This window comes from Epinephelus lanceolatus, chromosome 3, assembly GCF_041903045.1.
Source record: "Epinephelus lanceolatus isolate andai-2023 chromosome 3, ASM4190304v1, whole genome shotgun sequence".
In the NCBI taxonomy this organism is placed as follows: Eukaryota; Metazoa; Chordata; class Actinopteri; order Perciformes; family Serranidae; genus Epinephelus; species Epinephelus lanceolatus.
In genome coordinates, this window is record NC_135736.1 from 34,531,397 (window position 1) to 34,557,021 (window position 25,625).

Below are 25,625 nucleotides of genomic sequence, written 5' to 3' on the forward strand. Positions count from 1 at the left end.
TTCACCCAGGGGGCCGCTGTTTGTGTCCGGTCTGACACCAAAAGTCAGCGTTGACTTATTTTAGCTTATGCATGTAAGCTGACTCACGTAACGTTCCTAAGTTTTGTCACGTACTTCACAGGATAGTGACAAAATAACCCTAACCTAGGAACAAACAAACTCATCTTAAAGGGATAGTGCACCCAAAAATGAAAATTCAGCCATTATCTACTCACCCATATGCCGAGGGAGGCTCAGGTGAAGTTTTAGAGTCCTCACAACAGTTGCAGAGATCCAAGGGGAGACGGGGTAGCAACACAACTCCACCCAGATTTAAACATCCAAAAGCACATAATTGAAACCACAGAATATCTCCATACTGCTCGTCCGTAGTGATCCAAGTGTCCAAGTGTGTGCGAGACCAGCGAAAGCACGTGAACACAAATGAACGTGGTGCCCATGTCTCACGGTCTCACGCAAGTGCGGACATGTGAACGCGGTGCACAGAGAAGCAGTTAGAGCTACAGGCTACAATGAGGCTAAAAACAGAGTTCAAATGACGTTTTTCCAAACAACTTTTTATGTCGGGGCTTCAGGACACTTGGATCACTACGGACGAGCAGTATGGAGATATTTTGTGGTTTCAATTATGTGTTTTTGGACGTTTGAATCTGGGGCGCCGTAAGCCTCCATTAGGTGGAGTTGTGTTGCTACCCCCTCTCCCCTTGGATCTCCGCAAGTGTTGTGAGGACTCTAAAACTTCACCTGGGCCTCCATCGGCATATGGGTGAGTAGATAATGGCTGAATTTTCATTTTTGGGTGCACTATCCCTTTAACCCAAACCACAGGGTTTTCTAAATCTAACTTTTGTTCCCACACCTAACCCTGAGTTTGTTTTAAAAAGACACTGTAGGCATGTTACTAGCAGAAACTGAGTAGGGATGCAAGATATATACCTGGCCAATAAATTATCGGCCAATAATGGGACATTTTTATTATTATGTATTATTCTGATAATCAAAATTATAGCCGATAAATAGCGCCAATAATACAAAGCCAGACTGCTTTCATTGACTTAACAAGGCCAGCATCTATACACCTCGACAAAGTTGGTTTGCCAGCAGCCAATAAACAGAGAAATCAACAACAAAAACTGCTGCAGGCTGACGAGACACACTTTCACAGTTCCTGAGGGAGACAACATGATGGCGCTGAGGGTCTGACCCCCGACCGCCCGACTCCCCACCAGATCAGCAAACTTCCTGCTGCTATTTAACAGGTTAGACACAGCACTGAAGGACTGTCTTCAGAGCGTTAACACTAGATAATTAGTGGCAGTGGCTTATATCCAACACCTACCCTTAAAACGGCTTTGACAAACTCACATCAAAAAGGCTTGACTCTGTAGTTAAACCCATTAAGAAACACCAGCTCTGTAATGCTACAGTTGGCTGTTAATTTGTATCGTTACCTGGCGACCCAGTCTGGAGCATGTTGACCTTCCGCTCGCACTCTGACATACTTTCTCTCTTTCTCTGTGTGTGTGCATGTGTGTCAGACAGAGCTGCTTGTTTGATTGAGGTAAGTGTTAATGTGTGAGGTGAATCAATACGCATCGCTATTCTACTTGGTAGCTCGAGGCTAGTCTATTGTGGGATGGTGAGCCTGGATGTGTTCCTAGAAATGTAGGTGATGACACAGGCATTTCTGCAGACCTGCTGATGCGCATTGGACCTGGTCATATGAGTCAGCTGTTATTGTTTGTCTCTGTTAACAGAGATCACAGTCTGCAGTTTAGATGATACACTTTACTGCTAAACCAGAGAACTGAGCTTCATACTGTCTCTCTTTCTAACCTTGACTAAAAGAAAAAAGGTGCTCGCACACTGTCCTTTAACTTCCAATGTACTTTATTAACAGCAACGTTTCGGTCCTCAGACCTTTGTCAAGCAGAGGTGGTAAAGTACTTTGCAAGTTAAAGGACAGTGTGCGAGCAGCTTTTTTTTTCTTTTTGTCTGGACTCTATGCTCCTACGCACCTGTCCACAAAAGTTTTTCAAGGTGTGCATCAGCCTTTACAGACTGTTTTGTGAACCTTTAAAACTGCATCATTAATTGATTTTTGGTGGCAGCAAAAAAACTTTCATCACCCTATAAAGATTTTAAAGGAAACCTGTTTAACTTTCCTGCTAACACCTCCAGCAGATACGAAGCAACATTGGCTTCATTTGCAGTTGTGTTTCTGGCCATCTGACAAATGTACATGTGTAATTATTTGCTCTCTTTTAGCTCTGTTTTGTTTTCAACGACACCTCAGTGAAATATCTGGCCCTTTAGCTGCTAAATGTTCCACTGTGTTCACCAGCTAGTTGCTGTCTGTCTACAGTTTGGTGCTGAGCAGGTAGTGAAAACAGCTGCCTCCTAGGGTTGTAACAATGTTAGTGAGAGCAGTGAGGCTGAACCAAAACTTTGCAGGGTGTAAAACCAGGGGTGAAAGTGGGTCCCTATGCTCTGGTGCTCGAGACCTTGAAAAGATTCCATGCCAGTACCTAAACCAGTTTGGTAAAGTTGGAAAGATCTGCACAGATTCAAACTTCCCAGAGCAATAACTCATAAGAAATACATTGTTAAAACGCTTCTCAATCATAGTAAAGTCGACGAGCTACAATTTAGCTTTAATCAAAATGAGCCATCCTATAAGCTGGACATTAACGCTACTCTCTGTGTGCAGCCAGCTGTGAGACGAGTGAACAGGGACCATTCACAAAGCATAACACTGAAAAGAGATACTACAAAAGTACTCAATAACTTCACTCAACTGTAAAGTGTAGAGTCCCCAAAATCACTTCACACATAAATGGTCCCCTGTTGGTGATACTACAATACTTAGTTTGGTGGGGAAAAAAGGCTTTTGTATAATTTTGGTGGATTTCTATCAGGAAAAAAATATTCATAACTTCACTCTTACAGTACACAGTGGGTCCCCAGAATCACTTCACACACCAGTGCTCTCCTGTTGGTTATAATGCCACACTTAGTCTTGCAAACTGTGAAACTGCTGTTGATGAATTAGTTGTAATTTTGTTCAAATGTAAAACAAAGCAAAATGTTATGATTTTGAACTTGTCGTCAACGTTCACAAATTATTCCGTGGCACTTACACTGGTTAAATAAACTGTTTGCTATATGTGATGTCAAGTGTTTCTCATTTCTCTGCACAGCATACAGGTGTTAAAAAAAATTAATGTGTGTGTTCAGGGATGCATGAAGCTGGAGGCAGGAGGAGAACAATATGTAGCTATAAAGGTTGGAGAAGTACTGGCGAGAATTTAAATCTGATTTCACCCCTGACTAAAACAATCTGAGGGAAATATTTGTCACAACATTTTTCACATTATTAGATCCACTGTTAGGCCTAATATCAAAATATTAATTAGTGCAGCTTTAATCATACTGTAGTTGCCACATGCAGATAGGGTTGCTATTATCCATCACACTTTCCCCTATTTTCTCCCATTTTAGGGGAGCCCACAGTGGCTTTATCAATCTTATCTTCTCCCGAGCGCTTTCATCGAAATGCTTTTGAAAAGTTCTGGCGAGCCCATGCTGGCGAGGTTTTGAGGGAAATACCAAGCCCAATTGCAAAAGGTCACAGACATCAGGTGGGTCTCTCGGAGAGAGCCAAGCCCTTATTATAGGCACTGACCTGTGAAATATCACATAGCCTGTGAGCATGCTCAGCAAAATGATGCAATTTGAGAGGATGTCACTCCTCACCCACAGGTGACCCCATCCTGGCACAGCAGGAGAGGAGGAGTCCGCAGCCAGGGAGTGATAATTCAGAGCTATCTCCTCTTTCTCTCCACCTCTCTCTAATGGTCCCCTGTATTTAGGCGAGGGAATCCCCTCCAACAATGATGGTCCTCTCAAAAGAGAGATGGTGAAAATCCACTGAGAGTTTATGTGTTTTTCTTCCTCTCCTAAGCCAAATGTTTCATTTTCTTTTAGTTATTTAACTACTGGGTGACCTGCCAAATGAAAGAATAACATCATTATTATTGTTAGTTACAGCCTTTTTTACAAACATTTTTTTTATCTCTATGTATGAATACAATAACAGGACAGAGAGACACAAAACGGAGAACTATTTTGCAAAATGCAGGTCTGAAACGAGGGTTTTTAACAGAGTAAACACTTATAAATAAAATTATAAATTATAAAGATTATAATTTATGTGTGAAAAATTGAAATGGTGACATCATGTGTAGATGTCTCCAGTGGTTCTTTGCACTTACTCTGCCAAGAATGACTTTGCAGTCATTGACAGTTGCATGGAAGCAATAAATAGGTTTGGAGAAACAATCTTTGTTTCAGTAAATACAAGATTATGCAGTATTTCCTCTGGGGAACAGGAGCACATTTGGGTAAGAAATACAAGTAGGGATGCTACGATTCCTTGAAAAACTCAAGTAACTTGATTACTGGAAAATCATTGATGCAAATTATCTGCATCAACACTTTGTTTGATTCATATAACTACGTACAGCACACAGTTTTTTGCACAAATGATTATTACTGCGGCGCAACACACTTATGCTGTGAACATGTGACGTGAAGGAGACAAATGAAAATCATACATCTTTGCTCAAAATAGTAGACATGGTTTTTTAGTGTGGATTGCAAAATGACAGAAGAAAGACAAAATTGCGAGAGGCTAAGAGACAGACGAGAGAAAATGACAGGAAGTGTCCAATGTTTGGGATCATTTCAAAGTGAAACAAAATGAAAACTCTTTTTGTCTACTGATTAATCGGTACAATACTTCATTACTGAAATAACTGATAGTTGCAGCCCTAACTACCAGTATCTCATCTCCCTGATGTATGTGCTACATTCTTGACAGTGGCTCTGACGCAAGCAACTGAATCACAGTACTATGAATTAATGACAGACCTCTGATCTTAGGGGTTATTTTCTTTACTCGAAACAGCTCAACTACAGCCACATTATAGAGCTTTTGTTACAGGCTGAGTAGTACTTCCTACTGGAGGTTTTTGATTGAATAATGATAGTTTGGAGCAGGAAAAAGCCAATAGCTGATTAATCATCTGATATAGTTACTTTAGAGTGGAGTAGTTTTGTGTATTAGAAATGCCCCAAATTCTTTTTACAATGATTTATAAAACACTACAAACAAGATTGGGTCAAAAGAATATGGCTGAATCATGTGTGAATCACTAGAGGGCTTTTATTTTGAAATAGAGGCCTTTACGGTGTAACAGGAAGTGGCAAAATTCACTCAGTCATGGACTAACCGATTTTAGTTCCATGCTAGTAGTGCTAAAGCGCTGGACCAGCTGTTGCAGTCCAGGCAAAAACGTCATTTAAATCCAAGTAAAAACAAAGAATAATACACTGAGACACACACACACACAGACTGATCAAGCACTTTTTCGTTCCAGTTTACACAACCTCCCCTCTTCAGGTCCGGTCAGCGATACACGTCCCCGCATGACTACCATCAGCCACTATCGGAGGCAAGTTCCAACGATAGCCATGGATAGTAAAACATCCGACAGGCACCGATAAATCTGTCCACCTCTACTCCCTATGACTAGCAAACGTACCATTATGTGTAAAACTGCCGAAGCCCCCCTTTAACTTCTAGATTTGTTCGGTTACTAGAGCAACTAGTGCTGCACAAAATCCTTCCCACTAGTTGTCTAAACTGTTACCTAATACTTCATAATCACTGCCATTTCCAGTGACACTAATTTCAGGCAGTTATCCTCATAATGAACATTCCTTCATACCAAACATCATTACAACTGTAATCAGCATGTTAATAGGGGACAAAGAAGAGTGGAGAGAATGCTCTTTTTTTCATCAGATCAGCGCTAATTTGCTGAAGGCGAGAATAAGACCAATTAAATCAAAATAATTAGACTCAAACGCCTGATCATTTGGTGGGAAAATTTGCCTTAATGAAATAGGACAAACTGACTAAGACTACAGCAATGTTCCCTGGAGGATTAAATAAAAAAAAAGTCTCACAGTTACTATGTGTATTAGTGGTATGGTGTTATCATTTATTAGTCCAATGGGAGAGAGTCATTCATTCTTAGATATTGATTGAACTATCTCAGACCATTGATAGCATAATAATTGTTGCACTGAGAATTGCAATGTAAAATGTACAAGAGCTCCATAAGACTAATGTATACCTAATGTATTACCAATGTCCGATAATTGTGAGTTGTGTGCAAAGCAAAGCCAGCGAGCCAGTGGTCTGACAGACAAGTCTTCTGCTTTTCTAACGTGCAGTGTTACCAAATTTAACTGACACTAAGCAGCCGATCAGAGCCTCAAATTCATTTACCGAGTTGTTACAAACTTCAGTTTGGTTTTGGCTGTCATATCACTCACTGCATTTAGAGCCAATTAAACTCTCTGCGTCAGTGTCAGTGATACTAATAAGAGGAGAGGAGAAGCTGATTCATTAAAGTATAGCTTGACTTTCTGTTGACGGACACAAAAAGTTGCTATCACAAGATGCCCCGAACCAATTTTAGCCACCCAATCAAAAAGTAGCCCAAAACTGTCCCATCTGACAACACTGCTTACATTGAATGCTCTTCTCACTGCATCACAGTGTATCCAATGTCCCCCTTTCTTTGTGGTGCACTAAAGCTAACTGCCTATTTCCACCAGATGCGTGATGGTTGCGTCTCCGCTCCGGCATGGCAGCGGAGCCGATCCATTTCAATTCTAGTCAATTAATGTGTTTCCACCGGCTTGTTAATTTTCAAAATAAAATACACAGTGTACACGGTGGATCATATTTCCCTTCACTACACCTTGAAAACAACATAATGGACAGAGGCAGGCCTGAAGTCAACAGGTCAGAGGTTTTCAGACGTCATTTCACCCCGCTGACACCATGGACGAGGAGATGTTAATCATGGCAGTGCACTGAGATGTCTACCAGCGGAGCTGCACCGCTCCGCACAGCAAACGTAGCCGGTGAGTATTGACGGACACAGGAGCACGCAGCGGATAACCAGCGCCGCTGTTCCGCAACGGACACGCATCCAGTGGAAATCCGGCGTAACAGTACTCTGCCACACCTGCACATCTTACCTGACAGCCATACTTTACCAGAGTCATGTAAGCTAAAAAAAATACTGCAGATGCTGCTCAGACAACATGACGCTTATTAAAAAAGATGTGGGAATTGCAAATCACTTTTCAGACTTTAATCATTTGTCCAGTTCAGTACAAAGATAGTATTAGGGTAGCCAGTGCCCAGTGCCCTCCTTATAAACATAGTGAATATGACAGTCATCAATATCCTCTCGAGACCCTGTGTCCTCATATGAGGACATCACATTTTGGGTTTACTTGACCTTATACTTCATTCTACTTAACCCAGACCTGTTGTCCTCATTCTTGGACACTTTTTTGTGCCATCTAGTGGTAGTAAGAGCACTATACACTAATCCATGTAAAAACAAGATGGCAGCCATCTCTGCCAAGTCAGTCTGCAGCCAGTCCCACACACCAACACCCAAACACAAAAGTGGAAGTCCAAAATCTGATCACATGTTATGGTTGAAACATGTTTATTTATGATTACATTATCTGTAGTTTGATATGGCAACACATTTTAACAAGCTAAGACACTATTAATTACGAAGCACTTGTTTAAAGACATTGGGACTGTACCATCCTCTCATTTGAGGACATTGGGACTTCACGGTTGTCCTAGGATATTAGGAGTTTAAACTTAATTATCATTGACAATGTTTAGGTTTTTTATACTCATTGAGTCCTACTGATCCCAAATAGCTTGGTGAAATCAAAAATGCATACCAAACAAAAGTTGGGGTCTCAGGAGTAGCTATATAAGACAGTAAGTCAGGGTAAAGTGCAAAAATGCTCTATTACAAGTAAAAGCCATGCATTCAATTGTACTAAAGAAAAACTACAAAAGTTCTAGCATTAATCTATACTTAATATACAAAAAGTGAACTTATTCATTATGCAGAATGAGAATATTTTAGGCTATATGGGGCGGCAGTAGCTCAGTCCATAGGGACTTGGGTTGGGAACTGGAGGGTCACCTGTTCGAGTCCCCGTCCGGACCAAAATATGCAGCGTGGACTGGTGGCTGGAGAGGGGCCAGTTCACCTCCTGGGCACTGCCGAGGTGCCCTTGAGCAAGCCACCGAACCCCCTAACCGCTCAGGACACCTCACCAAGGGCAGCCCCCTCACTCTGACATCTCTCCACTTTGTGCATGTATAGGTCCTGTTTGTGCATGTGTGTGTCTTTCGGACCTGTGTGTAATTGACAAGCAAGAGTGAAAACATTGAATTATAATAATTATATTATAATTATTAAGGCAATAATGTGTTCATAACTTTAATGTTGCAGCTGGTAAAGGTGGAGCTCAGTTAAACCTTTTTAATTTATTTTTTGTTAATAATATTTTGTACCCTAAAAATCTAAATCTGTAAAGTAACTTGTAAGGTTTCAGATAAATGTAGTGTAGTAAAAGGAGGACTACCTATGTGATGAAGTGGAGTAGAGGTAATATAAAGTAGCATAAAATGAAAATACTTCAATACTCCAAGAGAGCCTGTGTGCATAGCAGTAAAACAAGGAAATCAGTCTTTTCAATTAAAAACCCACAGTTGCTGGAGCCTCTCCTTCTCTTTCCTCTATCTCAGCACACAGACTAAGTCCTCTTACACAGCAGCACAGGTATCACTTATTACAATATTACTCAACTTACAGCCCGCAAGCCAAATCTGGCCTGCAATAGGGTGTCAGGTGGCTCGCCGACCGTTTTGTAATTCACAATGAATTTTTTTTTTGTTGTACTTTGTATGTAAACAAGCTGCGGCAGTGCCTAAAAACGCATCAAAATAGAGCTTGTTCAGCAGGGGAGGATCCCCCACAACCCCCGACAAGTCCTAGAAACTGGCCCCAGGCCTCCTGTCATTTTGCAAAAGTGGCCCCCAGGCAAGTGGAATATCTCTGTCTTATCGGCTAGAGGTCTCCTTCGGCTGTCTGCTCTACCTCTCCTCCCTCTTCCGTAGCGCGCAACCCGCTCATGATGCAATGGCTACCCCATTTGTGGAATTACAAACCGCGGAGATATTTTGTTCTACACTGTAGCTATGCATGAGGAACCTCTGTGACTTCCCTGGTGCAATATTGTTCACGTTGCTGCTGCAAAGCTCACGTCTCGTAAGGCCTCTGGTACCTGGGGCCTGGGGCTTTAAGGCACCATGGAAGATACATCTGTACTTTGTTTGGTTTTAAAGCTTACACTGCATTACATGATCACACAAAAGTGCAACCTCTGTAGTTCACTTTTGGATTCTAATAAGTAAAGTCTGTTGCGGGTTTAAACTGATCTCATTCAGCACAAACTAGGTCTAATTGAGCACTGTTTTGTAATACCTTGATGAGATATTACAGTTAATACCTTAATAAGCACCCATCGGCATCACAGCTGTAGCATCATGATTGTTTCTGTGGATTTTGTTATCTTTTAGCTGCTTTTTAATCAGGAGCTAACATACTGTTTATCACTGCTGAGCTGACAGTGGTGCTTTCTGTCTCCAGTGAGGGGAGCTCCAATGCTAAAAGCCACTGTCGCTGTCAGTGACAATAAGGACTTGGTAAACTCTGTTCAGTTTGAGGATTCTGTTTGTTACCACACTGAATATCTCTCATAACTAAGCCTTACTTTTAACAGCAACAATATATGACTCACAGTGGTTAACCGGAAACTAAGACATAAGGACTGGGGTTTTGTTTATGTGTGCTGTAATGGTACAAAAAAAACACTAACATCAGCTAATCATCAAGTTTTCCAGCTCAGTAATTCAGTAACACACTGTGAGCACAACTTCAGTGAACTCACTGTATAAAGCACAGTAAACAACTGCTGCATTGGCTTGCTTTGCAAAAAAGTACAAGTATAGAATATGTCAAATTCGTACAGGGATGGGAGGAAAACACAACCTGACTTTGTTGTTGGCATTAATTTACCCACGTCTGAATACCTGCAAATGAGTACAGGGCTTGTCATATTTGATAAATTTTCATCTACAGAGGGACAATACTCCAGAGGCCAGATGAGAGAGGCTGAACAACTTTGAAGAAGAATTGTTTTGCTGAGTTGATTTATTGTCAACAATGAATAGCTCGCCTTCATTCCTTTTCCCCACGCAAATATGAAGGCCTCTTTGATTATTAAATTATGCACAGACTGACTGATCAGCTTTCATTGTTTAAGGTCAGCATGTTCATTAAAATTGACAGACTGACTGGGCGATACTTTGAGGTGTTGCCACTGCCTTGACCTTTGCAAAAAGGCAGCGTTAGACTTGCCATTTGGGACGTCTTCCCCGTGAAGTGATAAACATTCTTTCCAACTGCTCCTCTTCAAACCCTATCAGAGCTGTGATCTCAATTAGCAGGCAACGGAGAGACGAATCACGGACCGGAGCTGACATGAGACAGCCAGGTTTCTCAGCGCTGCCACAGTTGAGCTGATTCAAGAAAACGACTGCTCTAATAAATACTGCTAGTTAGCCTTTTATCTTTCTCATTTTTTGATTCCTCTGTCAATGTTCCTTCCCTTCAACTTCCTCCACTTCTAACGTTCCTGTCATACATACACAATCCTGTATTTCCTCAGACACTGATACACTGGAAAGTCAGGCCTAGATGGACAGCTGCTCCCCTCACTGTAGGTTTGTGGGTGAGTGACAGGGCTGGGAGTGCTGCCAATACTGCTGATCTTCAACCACAGTGATGTCCCTGTTCTCACGCCATGGATAAATTACTTCACCTGATTACGCCTTCCCTACAGAGTTAAACTGTCATGGTGCATTTAACTCTGATGACAGCGCGAGGGTTTATGTGAGTCCAATCATCACTTATTTGTGTGCAAAAATATTCTGTGTAGCAGAGGATAATACTCAGACATCCTGTTGAGGTTGTTGGTTTGCTTTAGATGTACTTTGCTGTGAGCTGCTTATGGTTCATGAAGTTACTCACTGAGTGGGTGCTCAAAAAACTTTAGTGTATCAGATGCTGGCATTGCCCTGACCTGAATTGCACTTTGTCCATTTCAAATTCTCTTAAAATTCTCAGAGCGACTCTGAGTGAGAAAAGTGTTTTGACCAGGAGCCGGATTATCCGCAGGTGTCTTCCTCTCCCAAAAAAGTGGACCCGGTGATTTAAACCGGGAAAACACTAAATTAAGCACATTCAAGTTATAAATCAGCAGAGATGGGGACTTGAGTCATTGTGACTTGGACTCGAGTCAACTCGAGTCGCTGTTTTGATGACTTGTGACTTGACTTGACAAAAAATAAAAGACTTGAGACTTGACTCGGACTTGGAAGTTAAAGACTCGGGACTTGACTTGACTTGAGACACGATGACTTGAATGACTTGGGTGTTATTCACATCATGTTTTCGGTTAGAATATAAAATGAATAAATTAATTTAAAAAATAATGTTGATTACCCGGTAGGAGCGCAGGCTGAGAATGGCATTGTCATGATTGGATCACTACCCTGTCAATCAGTCATGCCCTCTCTACGTACCTTACGTGTTTATTGGAGAAACAGACCCTCTTATATCAGATAGGCATCAACATGTCAGCGGGAGGGGTACCGAGAGTCATCGTCTTCGGCTTTCGGAATTACCATTATGACGGCAAAACACAAACAGCACAGTGCAAGACATGCGGCATAAACATCTCGGACAGCCAGACGACAACTTCAAACTTTGTTCGTTATTTGAAGAGCCATTCTGCCCCGTAAGTGCTTGTCAATTAGCTAATATTATCTGGTTAGTCGGTAGTTAGCTAACGTTATCTTGATACGATACGGGGGTGGGGGGTGGGTCAGTTTGGTGGAACTTGTTTTTTAATTTATTTGTTAACATTAACCCCAGAAAACGTGAGCGAACATTCCGACCGGTTCATCACAAGACCGGCTGTACGTTTTATGAATATGAACGAGCAACACAGGGTTAAATGAGCTAAATGGGTGATTTTGGCCGCTGCCTTGGTTAGTGTGTGTGTGTGTGTGTGTGTGTGTGTGTGTGCGCGTGCGCGTGCATGGGGGTCGTCCCTGCAAAGTAAACATTGCAGCGATGAAGTCACCTAAAATTTGGTTAAAACTGAATAACCCAAGTAACTTAGGTTGTAAAGTTGAATGAATACTGTTTGAGATGGACTACATGAAGTATTCAGATTTTTATATGTTTGCCTTTTCTTCTTGGCAACTAAAATATTCCAAACACTGTTAGCAGAAGTGAGGCAGAAGTGATCTTGTTTAGACTGAAAGCCATCAATAAATAACTTTATGAAGTTATTTTTTTCTGTTTTGTTTGAATCCATGATGTATTTTACTGAATATCAGTAATTACAATGCAAATCCAAATTATTGTCATATTTTTTAAACAGGTTGGACACATTGGCCAATGGTGTTTACGGACAGTTACTTATATCTTGTCTTTTCACTTTATTAAGATCAGATGTAAATCAGTGTGTCTCTTCCTCTCTAAACTGAAGGGACCCTGTAGTTTAAGCTGGTAAAAACACTATCTAAAGCAGTGTCACATTAAAAATCAGCATTTTTCTGATGCTGTTTAGCTTTCACGCAGAGGGGCTGCTAACTACTGTGGCTGACAAGAAACCACGAAAACTAGAGCCAGTGTTTGGTTTGTCCTTTTTGGGTTATTGCAGAAACATGGCGTTGTGACACTGTAATCTCCGTGGATGAGGACCCACTCCTTATGTGGATATAAATGGCTAAGGTAACGAAAAGACAGTAAAGAAAACATACTTATTATATTATCTTCCATTTCTGCCAATACATCCTCATGAACCCTACACACTGGACCTTTAAGGTCTTTCACTTTCACTGCATGCAGTTCGACTCCACTTGAACCACACAATGAATTGCTGACTAAACGAAGCTAAGCCTCAAACCCATTCCACCACCATCAGGCCTTCTCTCTTTAACCTCTTGCATGACTTCATTATTCTTGAAACATAAATATGCACACGTTAATGTTGGGAAATGACATTAGCAAACCACAGACGCAACCTAGCTGCTGTCAGTCTTGTGAAGTCTTAGTAGCAGTAGGCAAACAGTGACAGTACCAGTGCCAGCACAGTAGTACTACTGTAGGACTTACTCACCCTCCTGTCAAGTCTGGCAGAGCACTGAACTCATACTTGCATTAGCTGATTAGCATTAGCTGCCTTATTCATGCTTCACACTCCCCGGCTCATTCATCAGCTGCTTGGCTCCCAGCTGACTAGTAATGTGGAATCATATTTAACTAACCGTCCAACAGCCTGCGGGCCTACACAACTACACTATGTACACAACTGCTGTATTTAAGTGATTATTCATGCGACATGTCTTTAGAAATCTAACATTCTTATGATTCAATTGATGTAAACAATTTCACAATACAACCACCACAGCAGGTACAATCAATACCTCTGCCAGACCACCAACAAACAGTTACAACTCACCTATGGAGCATCATGGTAATCCACAAGTCAACAGCATTCCCACAAAACAGTCCAGATGATCCAAATCCATAAAATATTTAATCCAAACACATAAAATAGCTACAGATTGTTGTCTCTTCCTTTTAAATACTCTAATCTCTCCACCTAATCTAAACAATAACTCCCATAATATAAATGTAATGTCAGAGCCCCAGTGCAGAAATAGCTGCTGCACTTTAATTCTTTTTATGGACATCTCCATTGACCCATTAGGAGCTTCAAGGTCCTGTCTGCAGCCTACAATAGCCAACAACAGCCTGTGTTGAAATAAAAGGCCTGCCCTCTTTTCTTGCCCAGCAATCCAGCCACTAGCAAGTGGTTATAGTGATGACTGGGCTGCAGCTTGAGGGGCTAGATTTCAACATAGACCATTAAAATAGATATTGTCTTCAGGGAAACATCCAATTTTCCTTATTAAATTAGACTTTCTACAAAGAAAATATGTACAGTAAGGTCCTTAGTAAACATTTCTATTGTTTTCATTTAGTATTTCACTCTTGATCATACATTTAGGATTGTTTTAATCTTTTTTTTTCTTTTTTGGAGAACGCCTCGAAATATCCATACAAAAATGTGCAAAATATTCACTATATGTGGTACTGATATCTACTATAAGTTTGGACTAGGCAAAGCTTATGCTATGGCCCCATTATGTTTTCTAGGTAATAAGTCCCAGCTATCGTTTGCAGCCATTTGTTTTCAAGATAAGAGGGATGAAAACCTTCTATGTCAGTGTGTTCAGACTTCTATTAGTGATCCTGACTGCTGGGGGAAAAAACTTCAGAGTGTTACCTTTCAAAAGAGACCATGTATGTGCATGTAAGCTACTCCAAATACTTCAAGAACAGCTTTAGATATACTTTGGATATGCCTTGGATGGTGTTTTAGGCAAATTTTACAGGAATGGTAAAGCCCTCTGGAATGGAGTTTGGCTTTGAAGCAATTTTGGCGTAGTACAACCTTCGCATTCATCAAGTGTAGCACATTAGCCCCCAAAAAGTATTTTACTCCTGCACAATCATAAGAAAAAGAGCAGCTGTAAAACAGCAGACACATTTTTTTTGACAGCCAAAAATGAAATTACTTTTTAATTATCACAATTTTCTGTTTCCAGTAAGGGAAGCTGCAGAGTTTAAAGCAACTGACTTTGTCAATGACAATGATGGCTCAATGATTAAATAGCTTTTTTGCATAATCAGAACTTGATCCATTTGGTCCAATATCATTTGGAAAGTCTTGAGGAGTTGTATGATTAAATGATTTTATCCTATTTGCATTTGCACACAGCCAACAGGAAGTCAGCAGCTTGGTTGATGAAGGATTCGAGTGCAGCAGAGACTTTGACTGAATGGGTAGCCATCTTTGAAAGTATCCAGTTCTCCTTAATACATCCAATATGTCAATGCAGTTTGCTGCGACAGGTCTCTCCACCCAAGCCTCCTCCTTATGGGATAAGTTTGGAGTTTTATTAATTTAACTTAAATATAATGTCCACGTATATTTGTTAAAGGGTAGTCCTTATTCCTTATTGCTTCATTGATTCTTTGAGAGCTTCCTCAAAGAGCAGAGCCATTTCTACCAAACATAACTGGATAACAACATGCTATGAAAGGACATTTCCTTACTGTTTTTACTGAATTGGGATATGTATTGGATAAAGCAAATTAAAGACACAACACCCAGCTTGGGTAGTTCTCTTTTTTTTTTTTAACTTTTATTCTGAAAACAAAGCATTCAAGCTAGTCTTTGTGCCTTTCCTGACTCTGAATACTACCCTTCTCATACAAAAGTTAAATATTTTTTAGGCCCTCATGGCCTTTCATTGTAGCCATATTAAATTCAATAAACCTGTACATTCAAAATCTAATGAGGTAGCGTTAAAATATTTCCAGCCAACATTCACCACTGGAATCAAAACGCAGTTTTTAACATGGTTACTGGTGAAGGAGACACATGTCTGATGCCGAGATCATGAAGTATTAAGTAACATAATGCAGTTTGACGACCAGGACTTGGTTTTCAATGGGCCTAAATGCAGAGGAACCTATGTTTCTTCTGGCACAAGTTTATTCCAGCACCATTCAGGTGGTTTTAACCTCTCCTTTAGGCGACATTAGGTTTTCTCTCTCTCTGCCATCTGTGGTGGTTGTGATGATGGGGGGTTATGTCTGGGGTGTTTATGCAACAGGAACCAAAGGGATCATCAAAATGAAAGAATTTCAACTTTGACTACAACTACAGATACTGTAGGATCCCATTTTCTAAAGTTTACTTAGTTGCATAATGGGGTAAATGGGAGAGAAAAAGTAACTAGAGTTTGAAAAGACAGAAACGCTTTAGAAACGCAGATCACAGAGGCTTTTTACAAAACAATCATTTAATTATTAAAGAAGTATACCCAGACTATTTTATTATCCACAGTGTCTGCAGCTAAAGCAGCTGTGTTCTGTCTCACCGCAGAATATCAGGGGACTGCATTATCTTTGCACTTGTTCAAATACCAAAACATACGCTGCTTTTGCCTCGGGGTCCAAATTACACAGTAGCTGTCTAAATGTCAAAAATGGCTAGCAGTCACTTTGGTACAGCTTATCATTGTCAAGCTACCGCTTCAAGCTGGGCAGAGTAAGAAACTTGAGAAGTGCAAATGTTTTGTGCTTTAAAGAACTGCCGTCTCAAAAATCTCAAAGTGAAAAAAAAAAAGTTGTACAGATGCAATACTGTTCCTTTCTCTTAGGCAAATAGAGCTGCTGGGGTTTGAACCAGTAATTGCATACTCAAGTACAGAGCGGTATCATTGGAGAGGAGGACTAGTCAAAAAGCAAATTTGAACTGAATTGAGAAAAGATGGGATTGAATGTTTTTGAGTAGTAAACAAACAAGCCACTCTCACTCTATTTTTCTCCCAAAAAATAAATGCAGTGCATCTGCCTCAGTCTCTCAACCTCAGCTTTCTCTCTTACATGTTATTTTACTGATGGTTACTTTTAACCCTTGTAATCAGTAAGGATAGACTGCCTTCTCCTTGTCAGTAGACAGTTTTGTTTATCTATATTTTTTCCCTGCAGTGTCATGTTTGGCATCATTACCAGGCCAGTACACAAGTTAGTAAACAGTTGAAAGCAGCATGGAGGCCAGTGAAAATGGTACAGTGGTTACTTCTTAACTCTTACCTGTTCACTCTCTCTCTCAAACTCCATGCTGACTAAATTTTGATCAATGTTCGAGTGCTGCTTGGATGGAGACAGATGGTATTTTGTAGCGGTATCACGTAGGAAAGAAGCAAGCACTCTCAAAATAAATCCACTCAACAGGTGCACGGCCAAAAGCAGCAGAAAAAAGAAAAGAAGCCAGCACTCACAAATGTCCTTTTGGTAAATTTAATAAACCAACTTGGGTGGCGTTACCAGAAACACAGACGTTTCGACAGAAAGTCTTCTTCAGTGTGTAACTCAGGTTACGGAAGTGGCGTTTAAGTACGCTCGAAGCAATCAGAGCAGGTGTGTGGAAAGACAATTTACACTTCCGCCATACAATATAGTGCCAACTCACAGGCAAAGAAAAACAACAATAACAATACAACAATCTTAAACACGTGTGTCACAGCAAAATAGCAGTAGATACACCGAAAAGCGATATACATATGCATAATAAATTCTGCTCGTACAAAAAGGCACTGTGAACAACAGTAAAACATGTGTGCTTGAGGGGGCAAATAAAGTACCCAACTGTCAAATAACCATCAATTAAAATCAACAAATTGTCCCTCAATCAACAATCAGATCACAAGTGCACGGTAAGAGGAATGAAGTACAAAAAGGTCACTGAGTCGCTGTCCCTCAATCAACAATCAGATGACAAATGCACAGTAAGAAAAATAAAGTGCAAAGAAGTCACTGAGTCGCTGTCCCTCAATTAACAATCACAAATACACAGTAAGAAAAATAAAGTGCAAAAAGGTCACTGAGTCGCTGTCCCTCAATTAACAATCACAATTGCACAGTAAGAAAAATAAAGTGCAAAAAGGTCATTGAGTACCTGTCCCTCAATTAGAAAACAGATCACAAGTGCACAGTACATATGCATAATAAATTCTGCTCGTACAAAAAGGCACTGTGAACAACAGTAAAACATGTGTGCTTGAGGGGGCAAATAAAGTACCCAACTGTCAAATAACCATCAATTAAAATCAACAAATTGTCCCTCAATTAACAATCAATCCTACGTGATTTTGCACTTTTGTGAGCGAGGCACCTCGCCACTTGGACAACATGGCAGAATACCAGGAAATTGACCAACTCACAGAAGCGAGGGCCACTACACTCGCTTTTTCAGACTCCGACTCTGACAGTATTTTGAGCTTGTTCCCGCAAGAAGATGTGCTTTCCTCATCCTACGCTGCTGCGGACCCTGCTCCTTCTTTGTCTCTGCGGCTCGAATATCTCCTGAAAAAAGAGGTACGGACTAGCCTTCACGGCTCCACACTGTCGCACTACTGGCGGAATAAAAGAATACCAAGAGGACTCCGCATCAACAAAGAACCGGCTTTGGGCAGAGATAACAGCGAGTTTTGCCTACAGTGGTGCGAGGTTCTTAACAAGTGCTCGCTTGACCTGATGCTACTTGTTATTCAGCATGCTGACAGTGAACTATCTAAGACTTGAGCTGAGATTGCCAAAATTAGGAGCATTAGGAGGACGCCTGGAGACCAAAGTTCATAGAAAAAAAATGGACACTAACAGCTTTCTTGACTTTTCCAGTTACCATCCTCCAGGCCTCAAGAAAGGCTTACCTTATAGCCAGTTACTTAGAGTCAGGAGAATTTGTAGTACTGAATCTGCCTTTGAAGAGCAGGCAGTTGATTTATGTGCCCGCTTTAGTGCTAAAGGTTATGATAAGAACATTCTTGACAACTGTCTCCAGAGAGTGAGAAAAATTGATAGGAAAACTTTATTAACACTTAAACCATCCTCCTCTAAGACCTCTAACCTGGTCTGTACGCTTACTTTTTCTGATTTGTCCTATGATGTTAAAAACTGTATTAAGAGACACTGGCACATTCTGGCTAGCGATCCGAATGTAGGCCATATTTTTAAGAACACTCCTATTTTCGCTCAGAAGCGTGCTGCTAATTTGAGAGATCTGTTAGTTAGAGTTGATTGTTTTATTCAGCCCCAACATTTTTTTTCTCTTTTACCTGTTGGCAATTTTCCTTGCCACAGTTGCATTCAGTGTAACGCCATGATTAAGGGTAATACGTTCACACATCCCCACTCAAGTTTAAAGTTAAAGGTAGAATTTCATGCAAATCTAAGTTTGTTGTGTATCTGTTGAAATGCCCTTGCGGCTTATGCTACGTTGGTAAGACTAAAAGAGAGCTTAAGACTCGTATCTCTGAACACAAAAGCAACATGAGAACCAAAGACGAAAAATCTTCTGTAGCAAGACACTTCACTGCAGCAGGTCACGAGGTTTGCTCTTTAAGATTTCAAGGAATAGAAGAAGTCAAACCACTTAAAAGAGGGGGAGATAGAGAGAAAGCTCTTCTACAGAGAGAGGCTTTTTGGATCCATAGGTTACAGACAGAATTTCCTAAAGGTATGAATGAAGAGTTGCTGTTAAGTTGTTTTCTGTGACTACTATAGACTGACTTATGGTATCACCCATGACACGGTGTCGGCACTATACACTGGGCTTTGTACCCGTTGAATTTTCTGTTGCTGACGGTGCATACGTAGATGACCTGTTAGTGGAACCTCTCAGTGACTATCTGCATTTTTTGTTTTCACTGCACTCTTATGATCTAAATGTTAACTGAGGGGCAACTATTTCTAATGAAGTTCTCTTTGTTTACTTCTTTCCCAAACATTATTTATGGGATAAAGATGCAGATCTCCAGTAATCTATGCATTTTACTGTGCACTCATCATTTGATTAAGTAAGGGACAGTGACCGAATGTATTTGTACACTTTGTCTATTTTTAATGTATTTTGACATCTGTCTCTTAGCAAGGGACAGCTACTCAGAGTGTTTTGGTGCAGGTTGTTTACTTTACTATGCATTTATGTCCTAATTGTTAATTGAGGGACAGCTACTCAGTACTTTATCCTTTGTACTGTGCACTTGTGATCTGTTTTCTAATTGAGGGACAGGTACTCAATGACCTTTTTGCACTTTATTTTTCTTACTGTGCAATTGTGATTGTTAATTGAGGGACAGCGACTCAGTGACCTTTTTGCACTTTATTTTTCTTACTGTGTATTTGTGATTGTTAATTGAGGGACAGCGACTCAGTGACTTCTTTGCACTTTATTTTTCTTACTGTGCATTTGTCATCTGATTGTTGATTGAGGGACAGCGACTCAGTGACCTTTTTGTACTTCATTCCTCTTACCGTGCACTTGTGATCTGATTGTTAATTGAGGGACAATTTGTTGATTTTAATTGATGGTTATTTGACAGTTGGGTACTTTATTTGCCCCCTCAAGCACATGTTTTACTGTTGTTCACAGTGCCTTTTTGTACGAGCAGAATTTATTATGCATATGTATATCGCTTTTCGGTGTATCTACTGCTATTTTGCTGTGACACACGTGTTTAAGATTGCTGTATTGTTATTGTGTTTTTCTTTGCCTGTGAGTTGGCACTATATTGTATGGCGGAAGTGTAAATTGTCTTTCCACACACCTGCTCTGATTGCTTCGAGCATACTTAAACGCCACTTCCGTAACCTGAGTTACACACTGAAGAAAACTTTCTGTCGAAACGTCTGTGTTTCTGGTAACGCCACCCAAGTTGGTTTATTAAATTTACCAAAAGGACATTTGTGAGTGCTGGATTCTTTTCTTTTTTTTTTTTCATTTTGTAGCGGTATGCCATCACATTGCGCTGGGAAAGTGGATAAAATAAGCGCTTCCACCCACTATTTCCATCGCTGCCAACTGGAGCTAGAGCCGACAAATACCCTTGACTACTGCAGAATCATTTGTCAAATATGAAAACCAGATTTTATTGAGTTATTGGGTTTTTGTCCAGTGGGAAAGTGGGACCAATCAAATATAATGTTGTTTAGACAGTAGTAACTGTTAGTTACTGCTAGTCTGGCAGACATTCTAACAAGCTTATATTAAAAAAGATAAACACACCACAATCAATTCCTTACACTTTTGCTTCTGTAATGTTGGATTCGGAAAGGCTAGTAAAAAAGACACCTTCTGATTATCACTCTAAAAGGCATACATAAATAAAAACAGATAAATAAAATAATAATTCGTATAGCATTTGTGGGTAATTTCTTGAATAGACAAAAAATAAATAATATCCGCTGTGGAAAATTCACACAGGTCCTCATGTGTGTCATGTGTGTGGCACCATCCTAAAACTCAGACAAAGAAATGACTGTATTCATGTTACACAATCCACACTTTGTAAATGGTTTACACGCAGCCAATCAGAGAAATGTTTTACCCATCCCTTTTCTAGTGTATTTTTACTCTTTATAAGCATCCTTGTTGTTGAAGCAGTGTGAGTGAGTGCGTGTGTGTGTGTGTGTGTGTGTGTGTCTATGTTTATTTTATTCCCGGGAGGGGCGAGGAAGGGGAGTACATCAGATAATACGCCAGAACAAGAGCATGGCAAACAGCATCCTCCACACTGAGTGCCCTGTCTGACCATGCATGACACCAGAACACAGTGTTCACAGCACCAGTGGGGCGGGTGAGAAAGAGACACATAGTGATTGTAGACAGGTGGGAAAAGACAATGATGCTTCAAAGTTGCACAAGACAATGTGTGGGCAAAACAGAGATGAGGAAGCCCTGGCATTTGTTTTTAAGAGTTTACCACAGTAAGCCAAGTCTGATGCTGTTAGTTGTCAGTCACTGGAAAATATATCAAACTGACTGGTCAATTAGCTGAAACATCAAGCTAATCACAGGATCATTGCGGATCAAGGCTAATTCTACAATTTGACACATGAGCAGCATTACAGGAATCAAAGACACCTACTTGTAAATATTTCATGAATAAAAATCTCCTTTGTACTCACCTCCAAAGAGTGCTCTCAGTGACGCTGCCAATATGAAAGTCGTACAGCTTGGTTAGAATCAGGATCACCTGTAAAGAGAGGGAATTTTATCATTACAGTCTTTGTATAAGGTATTCAAATTAAATAGTGAATTCTTCAGCCCCCTGGGGGAAAGAAATTGAGGCAGATATTACTGCCTTTAAATGGCTGTGGCATTCTCATTTCTTATGCACAGCTTGTCAGGCAAGGGCTAAATAATGCTAATATCCAAATGGTAGGCTATATTTCGGTGAGGGAACTGGCATTGCCATTTTCAAAGGGGTCCCTTGAACTCTCACCTCTTAATATATATCTGAATGATAATGGGTTCCATGGGTACCGATGAATCTCTCTTACACTTTGGAAGGCTTGTTCCTGGTGAAAGTTTTGTTTTCCTTACATCGTGGCAGTCATCCTTACATCGATGTATACCTTTAAACTAAACTATTCAAAGTATTTCAAGGAAAAGGACAACCGGCCTATTTGAAGAACTACATACGTAGTCCATCTACGTCCCAACCCTCACCTATGGACTCTGGGTAGTGCACGAAAGAATGAGATGGCAGATACAAGCAGCCGAAATGAGTTCCCTCAGTGGGGTGGCTGGGCTCAGCCTCAGAGATAGGGTAAGGAGCTCGGACATCTGGAGGGAGCTCTGAGTAGAGCCGCTACCCCTTCACGTCCAAAGGGGTCAGTTGAGGTGGTTTGGGTATCTGATCATTATCCTCCTGGGTGCCTCCCAGTTGTTCCAGGCATGTCCCACTAGTACGAGGCCCCAGGGCAGACCCAAAACATGCTGGAGAGATAATATATCTCATCTGGCCTGGGAACGCCTTGGGGTCCCCCAGGAACCCTGGAAAGCATTTCTGGAGTGAGGGATGTCTGGGATGCTTTGCTTCGCCTGCTACCCCTGCGACCCAGCCCCAGATAAGCGGATGAAAATGGATGGATGGATGGACGAATCCCTGAAATTCAGTTATTGCTTTTGGTCTTGGTGTGAAACCTCAAGATTTTCAGTGACCCCATCCACAGTGGACACCCCTAGGTAAAACTTCTGGGGGCGCTACTTTTCACAGCAGCAGAATATTAACTTACATCAACCAAAGAATGACACATTTGTTCAACTGCTCCTTATCAGCCTGGTCTAAAACAAGAATTTAGAACAAGAATTTAAATCTTCCCTGAGTGATGGAGTTGTAATGGAGAAGTATAGCAGGGTCTTGTTCTTAGGTGAAGGTAAGATGGAGCACATGATCAGCAGATGGGTTTGTGCCACATCATGCGGACACTACACTGGACTGGTGTTGCGATGAGAGAGCTGATCCTGAAGTTCTTGATACCAGCTGACCTACTTTCCAACTTTTACCTTTCCAACCTGCACCTAGTGTCATGAGCTTCGGGTAATGACCGAAATAATGAGATCACAAATACAAGCAGCCAAAAGGAGTTTTCTCTACAGGGTGTCTGGACTCACCCTTAAAGCAATAGTGTGACATTTGGGAATGTACTCTTATTCACCTTTTTGCTAACAGTTTGATAAGAAGATTAATATACCTCATATTTCTGTACACTTAATGCAATGCCACAGCCAGCAGATGGTAAACTTAGCTTAGCACAAAAACTAGAAATAGGAAGAACAGCTAATCTGGCTCTGTCCAACAGTAAACATTCCACCTACCAGCACCTCTGAATCTCACTAATTAATAGGTTATATTTTATTTCTTTAGTTCGTACAATTGCGATCGCCTGAAGTCTTGCCCTCACTGTGAGGTTGCCAGGCAACCAGCGGGAAGTCGCTGCAGCCTGCCAAGACATAGTCTGGCACATGACTTCTCAGCAAAAAGGTGAATGAGCGTATTTCCCAACACATCAAACAATTAATTTAAAGGCAGGGGGAGAGTGCAGACATCTGGAAGGAGTTCTTTTAGCATCTGATCAGGATGCCTCCTGGACTCCCTGTGATGATATTCCTTACACGACCAACTGGGAGGAAACCCAGAGGCAGACCCAGAACAAGCTGGAGCGATTACATATCCTGTCTAGCCTGCGATCCCCCAGGAAGAGCTGGAGGACGTGGCTATAGAGAAGGACATCCTTCTGATACCAAACTGAGTCTGCTGCCACAGAAGCCCAGACCTGAAAAACGAAATGGAAGGCTCTGCCTCTTTAAGTATGGTGGTTTATATGGGTAGAGCTGAACATTACTACTGTATATATTTCAATCCCATATAACCTACCAAAAAGGCCCCAAAATGCCCATTTTACATGACAGGCTTCACAAATTTAAAACTGTAGCAAGTTTGTTGGAGTTAATACAAACTGACCATTTCCTTCTGCACAGTAAAACATGTGTAGGACCTGCAGATTAGTTTAACAGATAGATCATTTACTGTACATTTTGAAGTTCCTATAATTCTATATTTGGACATATTTGCCACTTTTTTTTTTTGCTGGACAATTTTTGCACTTGTAACCCGCCTGCCGAAACTGTCAGTCTTGTTTTCTAGTTTGATCAACCACATGCCATCAAGCACAATAAAAATAAAACAATTTTGTTTTCTCTGTGTCAATCAAAAAGTGCAAAAAGCTGTAGTGATATAGCAATTAGCTAACTTCGCTATTAATTATTGTGTTGAAAGACAGGCAGTTAAGGGTAATGGGGAAGGTTTACATCTCGCTACTTAAAGGCACTATGTGTAACAATTTCAGTTGTTCTTTGAGACAAACAAATTTTGCAGTCAAAAGTGTGTCCTAGCACATGTGTATTTACCTCCATCAGCGTATCTAAGTATGTCCGTAAGCTCCGAAATTCTCATTTACATTTACATTGCGACCGGTGCCTCATCATGTACGTGCGCCATCTTGAAAATACAGGTACGTACAGGGACATAATTGAGAATTACGGAATCGCCTTTCGCATTTTCACTTGTCGGTTTCCGGTTTCCGCCTGCAGGCGCTGCTGTTAGCGCTGATAGTGCTGTTAGAGGTGCTGGTCGCGGCGCAGTGTTGTGAGGAGAGGGATGAGGTGTGCGAGGTTGAGCCACTTGTCAGTTGTCAAAAGACAAGACATGATTGGTTTGTTTCAATTTACACCCGCCCCAACAGTCCTACACTGTAAACACAGCCAGCATGGTGAGGAGGGGGTTTGTCAACTCGCGTCACGTGTATCTGTGTAGGAGCCTGAATGAATACTCCATGAAGTATCGGATGACATGGTTTCATCAATGTTATCATAGCTTTTTGGTACACAGCAGCTACCGTTGTTGTAATACGCGTTTGAAACAGTGAGGCGCTGGAGTGAGCTATCCGTTTGAATGCAATATACGATCTCAACACTAGATGGGAGAAATTCCTTCACAGTGCCCGTTTAAAAAAGTTAATTATGTCTTCATGTTTCATGAATTGTAAAGTGAATTATTGGCACATTTGGTCTCATTTATTTACTACAGTGTAACATTAGATAGCCTCAGAGTGTTGTACAGTTTTTCTTGTAGCAGTGGTGGGTGCAGTTTGTAGGGGCGTGTTATGTACACATCTCATGGCAGTAGCTGATGTCTTTCTGTTGTGTCACATCAATTTTGCACAGGCTAAAATCCAGGGCTCCAGACTAACTGCCACAAACTTGAAATTAATGAACACATAGGCCACAAGAAGAATACAATGACTGTTTTGCATTCAGGCTCTGTGATTTTACTGTTGTGTGATGAGAGGGCGAGTAGCAGCTGGCGTCTGATCCTGGGTAAAATGTGTTTGAGACTAACAGAGATCTTTCCCGTAACACCCCGGGACGTGAGCACTGCATAAACTCACTATTGTCGCGTCAGAGGACACTATTGTGTCTTTGATTGTGCTACATTCAATGTGAACAACAAAACCATGTTAAAATCGGTAACAGGAGAGCTCACCATGTTAGCTCTAGGCAGCTGGTGGCTGCAGCTAACAGCTCACGGGGGTGGCACT

General features: G+C 41.0%; 1 protein-coding gene across 1 annotated transcript in view; it reads right to left on the minus strand.

The window, feature by feature from the left end:
• The window catches only part of sorcs3a (sortilin related VPS10 domain containing receptor 3a), a 324,139-nt gene that overhangs the window by 177,184 nt on the left and 121,330 nt on the right, over nt 1–25,625 (minus strand). The window contains exon 2 of the mRNA XM_033623946.2: nt 21,648–21,715. Within this exon, the coding sequence (XP_033479837.2) occupies nt 21,648–21,715 (68 nt within the window). The remainder of the gene's footprint in view (nt 1–21,647; nt 21,716–25,625) is intronic.